We start from the raw sequence: 13,687 nt of genomic DNA, 5'->3' as shown, positions 1-13,687 counted from the left end.
AAGTTGTACCACAACATATCATTAAAAATGTGATATATTATTTAAAATTTCAATAAAATATCCGTATTTTATGATTCAAAAAAAAGGTTTCAAACAAGGCAGAGATGGTCGAGCAGAAGGAACCTGATGATTTTAGGTGGAATAACCCATAAGCAAAGACATAAAAAGAATATAAAGACAGTCTGACTGTTGTTTTAGCCACATGTTCACATTGTGAGAGTGAATGTGCAGAAGAAAACATTAAAAAAACCCACCATGAACAGTAGAAAATCAACGTTTAATCTACAGTTAGAGTTAGACAGGCAGAGTGGAGATATGGTCGTACTTCATTTCTGATCTGATCTGACAGGTTTTTAGGCACAGGGACATACATTTAAAAATATCATATATTATATAGCATATATTATTCTATGTAGCATAAAAGCTCTTTAACATAACAACGTTTGCACTTCATCATTGGCTGTACAAAAATACATTTAAATCTTTCTCTTTCTCTGCACATCGTGGGCTTGTTGGTGTTTTACTGTGTGTGTCCACTTGGAAATGTAGGTGTTTTTACCGTCTTCTACAATTTGTATGTATGTATAAGTGTGTGTATATACAGTATGTGTGTGTGTGTGTGTGTGTGTGTGTGTGAGAGTGTGTGTGGTCCTCTTGTTGCAGGCTTGGTTTAGCCGAAGTCAATACGAGGCCGATACTCCAGAACCATCGGATACGTCTGAGGGGGGAAAAGGAGAAACTGTTTCAGAGATAGAATCAATCTGTTGGTCTTTACACTGCAAACACGAGCGTTTTTCAGATGAAAACCACATGGCTGCTGATGCTGGAAACACAAAGAGGACTCACTGGATGAATTCAGAATCACCAGAGCTGGAAGATTTAGTGTGCAGGTTGTCAGTTATTTATCAAAAAATATTTCAAAACTAATTTTATATCAAAAACACACATTAACCAAAGCATCTCGACCAAATAAAAATGACGTCACTGAGACGGGGAGCTCACTTACTACTGATTAAAGTTTGTTTTTAGCCAAAATGTCTAATATTTTCAGAATAATCCAGATTTTTATGCTTGCATTAATGAATTTATTGCTCTTGGTCAAGGATCTGCTTTCTCTCTTAACAACCCAAAACCACTTTTTCTGAACATTCTGGAGCCTAACTGCAGCCACACAGGTCTTGGAATGCAAAGCTTGACTTAATGTGTCAAAGTTTAGTGTTTTGTACATCGACCTGATCACAAGATATGATCCCATACAATGGATCCCTCGTCACTCATTGGCAGAAAAATACGAGTAGTTTCCTACAGCTGAAGTGTACGTAAAGATCCAAAGACTGCAAACATGTCAACAACTGCCAGATGACACCAGAGAGCCTGAACGGTACCATTTCAATATAAACACAACTGGTCTTCATCTGCCATGTAAATGTAGATTGTTATTTATAAAGATGATTTTGCCCCCGGGGACCCCCAGCCTCCACCTCTACCAGTCATCCATCCATCACTGAGGTGAAATAGCGCTGACTGTTAAACACATTCCTGCCTCCTTCGACGGCAAAACTCATTTGAAACAGTCAAAAGACGTGAGCTGCCCTTTTCATAAAAAATTCAAAAAGGGGAAAAGGCGAGTGTTTGTGTCGGAGCAGCTGCAAAGTGGAGAGCGAGTCTCCTATTTCTGGCAGCTCGATGCTGCAGCAGAGCACAGCTGCTGTCATCTCCTTCCTGCATTCTGCTGCATCATGCCTCCAAAAAGACTAAGAAATAAAGACAACAGCGAGTCCAATCTAACCGGTCTGTCGGTGAGCCTCGGTCTGAATCTGACACTCCTTCACTCAGCGTTTCTGTCTCCAAACGGTTTAATTATATTTCACTAACATCCTGTGAGCAGCCCTCAGCTCGTTTTAAGGGACTTTCTTCACTTGTCAAAAGCCTGAAATGTTGAATCATTCAACAGCAGTAAAAAGTTTAAAAAGTGGGGAAAGGAAACTAAATTTGCTGTCAGTTGTTTTTCAGTACAAATGACAATAAACTGACACACTTAACTCCAATATATTCGACTCTAACCTTCAATTCCAAGCAGTTTCTGGGTGTTTTCTGCTCATTTTTTACTGCAATATAAAGTCCTGCACCTCTATGGAAACAGAACAACCATGACTAGACATAACGAGAACTCAGAAATGTGTTATTTGTGAAGTTAGAATGACATAAATCATTTACTTCTCCCATAAAAACTGAAAAAATCTGCAGTCAGCATGTACAACATTTTCCAAAAGTGTACAGGTCTTACCAATATTGGGGGAAAAAATGGTGATTGTACAAACTATAGACATATTACTTACGTTGCTTTGCTAAATAGAGTCTTAATTAAGTCCCTGATTTTTTTGTAATGTAACTGTTGGGAGTAATTAAATTTACCACATTCATGCCACCATTTAACTTACTTTCTTTGATTTACCCACTACTGTTTGACTGTTTTACTACTCCGCCAAGGAACGCAACAGAGTTATGTGACGATCGGCCTTGTTTTGTCTGTCTGTCTGTCTGTCTGTCTGTTAGCAACATTACTCAAAAACAGACTAACAGATTTGGATGAAATTTTCAGGGAAGGTCAGAAATGACACAAGGACCAAATGTTTTTAGCAGTGATGCAGCTTATAGTCTGGATCCACAGATTTGTTAAAGATTTCTGTATCATTGCCAGATAGCGGCATGGCGTCACTGTAACCATGACAACAAGTGAACACTACGTCAGCCGCCTGCTGATGATCACATGATTTTGATCCTACCACCAATTGACCGCTGAGGACTTATCAGGACTTAGCCGTCAGAAATTATACAAGGAACAGTTGATTAAATTGTGGGGGTGTTTCTGAGTCCCATCAATTCCCGCCTCCCGCTACATATATAGGTCATGCGATCCAGTATGTGTACATAATGTACACATGCAGAACACATGTCTGTGCTCAGCACAAGGTCATTCTGTTTGTGGGTACATCTATATTAAATGGACACATTCTATGGCACTGTGATTTCTGATCAATAACTAATAAACAAATGCTGCATTTCTGACAATGCCATATGGAGGAAAGAACAGCCTTGGAGGAGTACTGCACTCTCTGACTGCTTTTCTAGTCTTTTAATTTAATCATCCTCTAATGCAATATTAATTTCAACAAATAGACACTATACAAGCACAGCAGGACTCTCTCCATCAGGAAAACTGCATGTAAAGCCTATTTGTAATTGAATATAGCTGGAGTTCTCTCTGCATCACTGCCACAGAGCTCTATTTTAGCTCCAGGTGACTTTTCAAGAGAAAATTCCAGTTGCTGTCTTTGCTCTCCTTGAATGTCTGGATGCCCTTTTCTCAGATCAACCTCCTTCTGCAAGCAGCTTTACCTTGACTTTTTCTGTCGTACACTTTTTTAAAAGTTTCATCAAAGTGTGTTTCATGTGGAAAACTTGCCTGAAGGTGTTTAGGGAAAAAGTTTTGGGGTTTCACAGTAAAGTTCCATCATTCAAGCCACAAACTTTCCTGCTTCTGAACAAACACCTGCAACTGGTTTGTGTTAACGAGGTGACGGAACGAATCTGTCGCAGCTGCACTTTGTGACTCACAGCAATTCCAGAGACATTCTGTGTTATAAAAAGACAGATTACTGTTTTTCAGTTACAGTCAGAGGAGGATTTGAACTTAACATAATAAACTTGATTATGAGGCTGTGAATATGTTTTTTTAACGCTTCACTGGACAACAGTCAGCTTCAGGTCATCACCACCTGCCTCTCTATCTACTGCTGCATTTAGAACATTGATCATATGACACAACATATTGATTTTTGGATCATTTGGAGTAATTTTCTACACAACAGATGAGCATCTTGGCCATTTGAGCCCCTAAAACCAGCCAACGGCTTTAGAAGACATGTTGTGTTCGCAAAACTGCCAAAATTACACCATTTATCAGAGCCAAAAATTGTAAAACTGGGGGGAAAAAAATCATTGGATATTGACTTTTCCATTGATCAGTGACAGATTGGTTAATTGTCTGAATCATGTGTGACGTGCTGCTCAGTCAGGACAGTTTTTCAAATCTAGAATGAAAATCTTGATATTTTATCACCATCTTATTCTACATGGGTTGTTTAAAATTTCACAATTTATTTTTTTTGAATCACCAAAAATAAACAGATGACTTTAACTAGATTCTGTTAAAAAACTAAAATTTTGTGTTTTTCTGCGCAGCTGGGAAACCTCGACTGACTGAGCTACCATCAACAGTTGGCTTACGAAAATTTAGGGTTTTTTTAGCTAGACTGCAGGCTGTGCTTACGCAGAGCAGATGGGAGTATGGAAATACATTTAAAATATTTTTAAAATATTAAAAATCTAAAACAGGTGTAAAACATGTGGCTTGTGAGCCAAAACCGGCCCTCCAGAGGGTCCAATCTGGCCCGTGGGACGACTTTATAAAGTGTAAAAATTACAGAGAAGACATTAACTGCAAATTGTAAATTTTTAAAACTGTAAATTTAAAATAATTTCTAGACCATGACAAGTTGTTTTGATCATAAAGTGAAATACTAGATTGTTCATTGTTCTTTTATCATTTTGTGTCTCATTTTTGTAATATTTTGTCTTGCTTTTGTTGTTTTTTGTCTGACTTTTGTTTGTCTCATATTTTTGTCGTTTTGTTTCTCATTTTTGCCATGTGTTTCCTTTGTTGTCTCACTTGTGTTTTTTGTCTTATTTTTGTCATTTTGTGTTGCGCTTTATTCGTTGTTTTGTGTATTGTTTTTGTCGTTTTGTGTTTTTTAGTTTCGCTTGTGTCTACTTTTTTGTTGTTTTGTTTCTTGCTTTTATCATTTTTGGTCTCGTTTTTGTCATTTCTGTAATTTTTTTGTCTCGTTTTTGTCATTTGTCTATTTCTTGTTTTGTAACCTTTTTGTCTATTTTTTTCTTATTTGTTTTGTTTCATGTCATTTGACTCATTTTTTGTCATTTTGTCTCATTTTTATCATTTTGTGTCTGATTTTTGTAATATTTTGTCTTGTTTTTGTTCTTTTTTTGTCTTTATTTGTCTGACTTTTGTCATTTTGATCATAAAGTTAAAAAAAAAACAAAACATAAAGTAAAATACTAGATCATTCAGTTCCAGATAGCTGTGACTAAATGTTTTGTTCCTTTGTAGAAACTCTGTGATCTGGAAGTTGTAATGTGTAAATGATAAACTGAGGCATAATATTACTGAAACTGAACTCATTTTTCTTCAGAAATTTCAAGTTGTTCAAAATGTTTTGTAAAAAGATAATTCCTTAAAGGTGAACATTTTCAGAATGTACTTTTTTGCAATAAAGGAAAATTTGTAGTTATTTGTAGGTTATTATCCTGTGATTTTACTGGTCACTTGAGATCGAATTGGGCTGAATGTAACCCCTGAACTAAAATGAGTTTGATACTCCTGGTCTATATTATGTAGAGTCATTTTTTCCCAACATTGCAAACTCTTGTTGGAAAAATTTAGTTCCTGTTGTTTTATTAATATTTTAAAAAATTCTTTAAATTATCTTTTAATTCTCGTAAATTTCAAAACCAAAGAATATATTATACTGTTAACAGATTTTTATATTTCAGGGAAAAATGAGTATATAGTGATTAAAAATGTGAAAAAAATGTGAAAATTACAGAAACTGCTCACAATTAGACAGGCTATAAAAACAAACAGAACATTTTAATATCCACTACATTCTCTCTGCTTTCTGTATACAGATTTGCCCTGGTTTCATTTCCCCCCCGTATAGCTAAGTAGTTTAGCCTGATGTGATGAATTTAACAGAAATTAACTAAAGCAAAACGTCCTAATAATAGGCTTACAGACCTCGGAGTGTTTCCACAACGCAGTCAGAAGAGTATTTCTCATGTTTTTAAAGTCACCATGGCGACAATCAGAAAGCAGCTTCATGTTCTGACTAAATGACATCCCGAGAGGCAACAGATTGATTTTGTTTTTCGCTCCCGAGTGAGTGCAGCCGTCCTGACCGGCCTCTAATTCGAAGGTAGAAAACGAAGGCGAGCTGTGGAATTGTCAGCAGGATGAGACTGATGAATGACTCGTATCTTTTTCCTCTCCGACTTCTGTCTCCATCGCCGACTCTTAGGCTTCATCTTTTTCTCGCCCTCTCCGTCATCCCCCTCCTCACCTTGTCCTGAGCCAGACAGGGTTCAAACGGGATTCAAAAATAATTTCTTGGCGTTTATCCTTGTGACTCAGCCGTCGGGACATAAATAATTCTGAGGGGCTGATTTCTGTCTCCTGTTGTGGAGGGAAAACTGCAGAGGAAAACCGGCTCATAATGGCACTGGGTTGGACATTTCAAGGCGTTTTTAAGGTCGTCTTAATCTGCATGGACATTAACTTGATCCTGCGTGTACATACAGGGAGCGTGCATTTTACAGCAGGATGCTAGAGATGCCAATTTTGAATAATCTTATGAAGAAATGCGGCATTATTAATTAATAACTGATTTGTTGATAACAGAAATTGAGCACAGTGAACATTTATCCTGTCCTTATCTTGCTATTTTAGCCAGTTGGGATATAAAGATGCTATCTGAGTCAATCTCAGCTTGTTTAAAACACATAGACGATGACTGGACGTCATTAAGCATCACAAAAGTCTTTGTCATGGTGCCCATTGCTAGCTAAATCCCCACAAGGCATGCTATTTTTGCTGACCTTGTCTTAATTGAACATATGACGCTCTAGCTGGGGATCATTAAGCATCATAGAAGTCTTCGTCATGGTGCCCCTTTACTAGATAAACACCCATAATGCTTGCCAACATAAAAAATGCATGCCTCCTTAGGTCGTTAAAACGTTGAACAATAAAAGGCTTCACAGGGTGATGCAACTTTGAACTGCAACTAATGAATAATACTTAAAGTAATCTAGTAAAATGGGACTGGGCTGGAGGCAAAAAAGCAAAATGAGTGTTCTCTTCACACATTCAGCTTCAATGCTTTTAAATTCTGGTGTTTTCCTTCCTTAAGGCGCTTGTTGAGCTCCAAAAGAAATCTGTAGACATTTTTACCTAAAATGAAATCAGTTGTTTTCAGGCTGTTTTCAACTTCTGTTAGGGATATATGCAATGAAGCAGGACGAGGATTCCGTGAGGCGGTGTTTGCATTCATCGTGCTGCAGTTGTTTTCCAGTCAGCTGTGTTGCTTTGTTGCAGAAACACAAAAGTCTCTGCTGCACTCTTTGCATGTGATGTCTCCTTCACATCCAGGAAAACAGCAAGCGATGATCCATTTCGAGGAACTACTGCTTCACCTTCTGCTCCACACATGTGATTTAGCCCATCTGCTCTCTGTTGTTCATCACTGTTCTGCTCTGGACTGCAGCTGCAACATCCAGGGAAGTTTTGCACAGGCAGCTGCTGCAGGGTTTGCGTGTGCAGCAGCATGACAACTCCCCAAAAGTGAAGCCAAAACATCTCAATATCTCCCAGCTGAGACTTTAGGAAGCTTTCTATGAGCAGAGAACACATTTTAATCCTCTAAACTCTGGGACTGAAGGGTATGTTGTTGTTGTTGTTTAGGTTGGTCAACTTTCTGATGGTCGTTGAACTGTTTATCTGCGATGTGCTGTTTCATTGAACAACTAGTCACTTGATTTCATACATCCCATTAAAAAAAAAATCACAAAAAATTAGCCATTTTCTGTAACTAGATTCTGCAAAAAAACCCAAAAAAATTCTACAAATAACTTTGCTTAAATCTCAGGTTTGAAGTTTTTTTTTCGGTCACAAAACAATAAAATTGAATTCCGCGGTAATCCTTGTTGTACTACTTGCAGGGATTACACGCCAGAGCAGCTCCCTTTCAATGACTTGTTTTATTGTCCTCTAATATGTTTTCATAATCTGTGTCCACAGCTCGCCATATGGGATAAAGGAGCAGATGGAAAATGACATGACCTACAATTCTGACAATCTGTGCACGCTCAAACACACAATCTGTATCTCATTATTACATAAGAAGCATGTCGACTCCAACAGGACTAATAGGGTCGAACCGTGTTTTATTTTGATCAGTTTAAAGTCGTTTGTGTACTTTTTTGCTCATTACGCAACACGATTATGTAACAGGGGGGAAAAATAATTACCATCTCCTCGTAACTCGGTGAAAGAGTTATTCCAGCTAATGTGTAAGAAAAGACTGTGGTGAGATGGGAGTTATGTGAAAGACATGAGGACGCAGCTGGAGCCGAGCAGCTCCACGTTATAAAAGTGTCTCATTTCAGGCCGACTTCCTCCCGCTGACCCAGGATCTGACGCCTCCTGCTGAGCCAGCTGTCTGCACTCCTCAGTCACCGGCCGCCGGTGGACGAGACCTTTCAGTGGCTAATCGCTCACATGAAAACACCCACGTGTGCAGATAAACAGATAAATATGCCACCACTGCCGTGCACAGGCGTGTGTGCGCTCATGCACTGGCAGATGGTCACACTGAAGCGACGACGGACGACGACCCTGAGGCCTGAGAGCGTCGGCACGTTTCACACCGGAACAGGACGACTCCTCCTGCTGGGAGCGAGACCGTCCTGCTGTCTTTGTGAGGACAAAGTCAGGTTTTAGACATCGAAGGTCTGAACATTTTCTTTCCAGAGCTGCATGAGAGTTTTGTCATTGTTAGTAACATATTAGATTTTAATTATCCGCAAATCATCTCCACATGTACCACATGACTCTAAACTCATTTGTCTACACATTTGGCTTATGCTGGACAACATACTATATTGCTGTTCTAAGCCATGTGTACCTACCACATAGCTGTTATTTATACTACAAGTACATAAAAATTCTTTCTCTGTTGACCTTGGCTTGATTTAACATATGATGCTGTCACAAGCTCTAGCCAGATGTCATTAAGCATCACAAAAGTCTTTGTCATGGTGCCTGTTGCTAGCTAAATCTCCACAACGCTCTCCATCTACCAACATGGAACTGCTTGTAGTCTGAGTGACTGTCCCCTGTGGCTGCGACAGTCATAAACAGTAAGAATTACACCATTTATCAGAGCAAAAGATTAGTTAGCCAGCTGTGACCAACAGTCACATGCCATAAAATTTGAGAGTTTTTGGCTGAACTGCAGGCAGTGTTTACACAGAGCAGTTAAGAGACAAGTAGTAAAATATCTATATTACGTGGAGTCACCATTTTTTCCCATCTTTGTTAACACCACTTGGAAAAGTGTCAGACATGTCGATTCCAGGATTTAAATTTTTACAACATAATCATGAAATTCAACTTATGTTATTCCTTGTTTTTAGATTCGTGGCATTACAAGTATGCAAAAATATCTCGTCAGCTGCAGTGATGTCTGTTTGGGTCGAGTTTCTGTGTTTTCTTGCCTCTCCGGCTACTTTTATCACCTGTCCTGAATCCTGCAATAAGGCTCACCTGATCTTGGTTCTCCAATCACCTGCTGCAGTGTAAGACACCAGTTCTTCAGCCACTTTTTATCTGAATTCTCAGCTGTCTCTGCCCGGAAGTGAATCAGCTGATTCTAATGTGCATGTCTGTCAAGTTTGGTTTGTTCTATACACCTTTTTCGTGTCCAAGTCTGTTCACATTCGCTGCTTCTCTGTGCTACATCTCTGGAAAAAATGTAAAAAATTGCAAAGCTGCTTTCTCCTGCTAAACCTTCTTCACCTCCACAACCCAGATTCCCTCATCTATTCCACATTTCCTCAATAAAACTTTCTAGAAAACTTCTATTCATGGTTGTTCTGTTTCCATAGAGGTTCAGGACTTTGTGTTGCAGTGAAAAATGAACCCACAATGAGGGAAAAATGAGACAAAAATGGTCCACAAACTGCTTGTAGCTCAGACAGTTAACACTCAACAGGGACGTCAATGAACCAGGTTTCATACAGACGTTCACACACTTTCATTCTTACTCAAACCGTACTTTCATTTCTGGATGCAAAACCACAATCTTTAAACCTGATGTTAAACCACAACATAAAACAAAGTTCCCGTTCTGGGCAGGTTGGTCTCTACAGTGTGAACAAATACAAAACACATACGTGTAGAAATAAATGCAAACATGCACACAGAAACAGGAAGTGAATGCCTTACATTCTCTCCATGTAGCCTCCACCGGGTCATGTAGATGAACTCCAGAGTGTGGTCTCGGCCCATGATTTCTCCATTGCACAGCACATCCAGCTGCAGGATTTAGAGTAAAGAAACTGATTTAACAAAGGAACAAAATGAAAACACGCTGCAGAAACCTGTCGACAAGACGGAGGAAACGACGAAGAAGGATCTCGGTGCTAACGTGAGAACTGATAGAAGAGGGGAAGTTTACTGTGGTAATGAGTGGGAGGCTGCACTGAATATGCGACTGTTTCACTACTTTCAGCTCCGTCTGCAGAGAGCCAACAGTTTTTAATCCTTCAATAAAGGAAAGAAATATCAGAGCATCTGGTGGATTTAACACACATCAGAGTTTGACTTCATCTCAACTTCTGAGACCTAAATAAGTCTTTTCCTCAACGCTAGATCACTGATTTTTATACATTAAACTGAGTTTTAAAAAGCTGTATTGAATCATGCACAAGTTGGTTTTCTTTAAGCTTAAGATTTGTAATTTTAACTTGTAAACTATGTTTTTTGTCATTTGCACAATGAACTGATTGGATTTTGTAAAGTCAGTTATTCAAACCAAATGACTAGAAAATTAGAAAAGCACTCAGAGAGGGCGGTCCTCCTCCAAGGCTGTTCATTCCCCCATATGTCAGAAATGCAGCATTTGTTTATTAGTTATTGATGATCAGAAATCACAGCAACATAGAATGTGGACGTTTAATATAGATGTACCCACAAACAAAATGACCTTGCGCTGAGCACAGGTGTGTGTTATGGATGTGTACATTATGTACGGAGTAGCATTGATCTGTAAATGCCTGACATAAACCTTGCCTAAATTCTAAATTCTCCAGAAGTCCGCCTGCTGTATTCGGCAGGAATAATCACACTGATCTGGTGCTACAGTCCAATCTGTAACTAGCTGCTATGTCCTGCAAAAAAGGGCAAAGTCACAGCTTTAAAGAAACATCTGCATGAGCTTTGTGTGTTTTTCTGACTTCGATATGAGCAGCAACCAACTGTCTAATGAGTAGCTGTACTGTAATGTGACAGAATAGTATATTGGGGCGAAAAAGCAAAAAAAAAAAACCAAACAATTTTGCAGGGAGTTCAATCAGTTAGCTTTAATTGAAATAAGTAATTACAGACTAAATGAGACCATTACGTAGAACTACTTAAATCTTTTACCAATTTATCTTTTTAGGGATTGAATCAGCTGAGTGAGTTCACAAAACTGTATTTGGCCAAAAGAATTCACTTTTAATAGGAAATTAAACAATATTTTACATGTCATGGTTACTGTTGTGCTCCTTGGGTTTTGTTCTTGTGTTTTTAAGAGTTTTCTTCTCCCTGAGTCTTTGTTTATCTGCATTTCTAAGTTACTTACCTTCCAACCTTTGTGTGCTTTAACTCCTTTTTGATCGTCCTTTCTGCCCTCATTAGTTTCCTGTGTCTTGTTTAGTTTTTTGTACCGTTTGTTCTTCATATCTTTCCTCTTTTTTTGCTTCAGCCTGATTTCTTAGTTTTTTGTTGCCTTGCCTGTATTTTTAGTCTGCCAATTAAAGTTGTTTTTGTATTTTTATCAACTTGTTTGCATGTTTCTGTCTTTGGATCTTCACCTCTTTACTATTCATATTTGGCAAAAGCTTTTCCGTACAGTCAGAAAAGTTTAGCCTCAGTTTAAAAAGTTTTTAAAACACTATTTGTGCATTTGCATAACATTTGATAACATTCTATATTTTAAAGTTGTGTACAGCACCTTGTAACCCCTGTTTTGAAAGGTGCTACAGAAATAAAGCTCATGTCTATTATTCTGACAACAACATAAAGTTAAGGGGGACAATGTATTCATCTTCATAAATGTTTAAATGCTATTTTATTTCCAAGTTTTTGAGGAAACCTGCTATGCTAAGGTCTTCTTACTGATCAACATACCTTCAAAAAACACGTAGGCAGTTCAAAAGGTGATGTGGAATTTGATTGGGTGGCTGAAAAAGTTGAGCTGCCCTCATTTACTTCATCAAAAAACATGTTTTCCGTTCAGACAGTAAAACTGGCTGAATGAGTTCTTTACCTCGTAAGAGCTCGGCAGCTTTAGTTTAAGACTGAGGAACTTCTTAATTGTTCCCACGGTGACTCTACTGGAGCAGCGGATGAATCTCTTCATCAAATCCTAATTGGAAGAGAGACAAATTCTATTACACCCTGATTCAAATAGGTTTTTCCAGGGAGAAACCTCAAAACCTCAGAAAGACATTAAATACTGAACATCCAAGAAGAAACATTTAACAACCCAACAGCAGCTCAAAAAATATTCCCTTAATGCCATTTTTTAGAGAAAATAAATAGAAAGCTTCACTTTTTAGAGTTTAATTACTCGAAAAATACCTAATAAAAGACACACAAAAGAAAACACGTACAGTGACGGTGCTCTCCCCCGACTGTCCCGTGTTGCGAAGGCAGTCCAGACAGATGGCGATCTGAGGGTCACTCCTGTGGTAATCATCATCAGCAGCTCCATCATCGTCATCATCGTCATCACCAGCGTCGCCGCCATCGACGCCAACATCAGGCAGCCCGAGTCTCTGACACCTCGGGGTTTCTGCTGCTGGGATCACACAACAAACTAGATCAGGGGAGTCAAAGTCATTCTAGTTCAGGGGCCACATTCAGCCCAGTTTGATCTCAGGTATTTCAGACAAGCAAAACCACAGCATAATAACCTATAAATAACCACAACTCCACAGTTTTCCTTTGTTTTAGTGGAAAAAGTACATTCTGAAAATGTTCACATTTAAGCAATTATCTTTTTACAGAACATTATGAACAACCTGAAATTTCTTAAGAAAAATAAGTTCCATTTCAGTAACATTATGCCTCAGTTTGTCATTTACACATTACAACTTACAGATCAGAGGGTGTCTACAAAGGAACACAACATTTAGTCACAGGTATCTGGAACTGAACAATGTAGTATTTTACTTTATGATCAAACAACAAAAGTCAGACAAAAAAAAGGCAAAAAACCCAAAAAAAACAAGACAAAATATTAGAAAAATGAGATGCAAAATGGCAAAAAAAGACACAAAATGACAAAAAAATGAGACAGACAACACGAAATGAAACAAAAAAGAGGCAAAAGATTAGACAAAAAAGTTACAAAGCCATGAAAAAATGGACGAACAACAAAAATGATCAAAGCAACTTGTCATGGTCTAGAAATTATTTTAAATTTATCGTTTCACAAATTTACAATTTGCAGTTAATGTCTTCTCTGTCATTTTTACACTTTATAAAGTGGGCTGGATTGGATTCTCTGGTGGGCTGGTTTTGGCTCATGTTTGACACCCCTGTACTCGATAAAACCGCAAATATACTCTAAAATCTTTCTTTAAACTGAAAAATATAGCAACGGTTCAAAATGTAAGGATGATGTAGAATAATAAAAGCAACACAGTCCGCTGATCTTTATGTGTGTGAGCAAGAAATTCCCTGAAATCAGCGCTGCCCCAGATTCACATAACTCAAAAT

The 13,687-nt window shown here is 38.2% G+C and overlaps 1 protein-coding gene across 2 annotated transcripts in view; it reads right to left on the bottom strand.

The window, feature by feature from the left end:
- Window positions 1-258: 258 nt before the first annotated feature.
- pcgf5b (polycomb group ring finger 5b) overlaps window positions 259-13,687 on the bottom strand; it is a 29,443-nt gene continuing 16,014 nt past the window's right edge. Inside the window, exons 6-9 of one of the 2 annotated variants that reach the window (XM_023266761.3) lie at window positions 12,577-12,764; window positions 12,231-12,329; window positions 10,145-10,234; window positions 259-718 (exon numbers count right to left, since the gene is read on the bottom strand). In XM_023266761.3, coding sequence (XP_023122529.1) covers window positions 671-718; window positions 10,145-10,234; window positions 12,231-12,329; window positions 12,577-12,764 — 425 coding nt within the window. In that variant the 3' untranslated portion in view covers window positions 259-670. The remainder of the gene's footprint in view (window positions 719-10,144; window positions 10,235-12,230; window positions 12,330-12,576; window positions 12,765-13,687) is intronic. The other variant, XM_023266762.3, reaches the window with a different exon arrangement.

Source organism: Amphiprion ocellaris, chromosome 16 (assembly GCF_022539595.1).
Source record: "Amphiprion ocellaris isolate individual 3 ecotype Okinawa chromosome 16, ASM2253959v1, whole genome shotgun sequence".
Classification (NCBI taxonomy): Eukaryota; Metazoa; Chordata; class Actinopteri; family Pomacentridae; genus Amphiprion; species Amphiprion ocellaris.
This window is presented reverse-complemented; position numbering and strand designations above follow the sequence as displayed.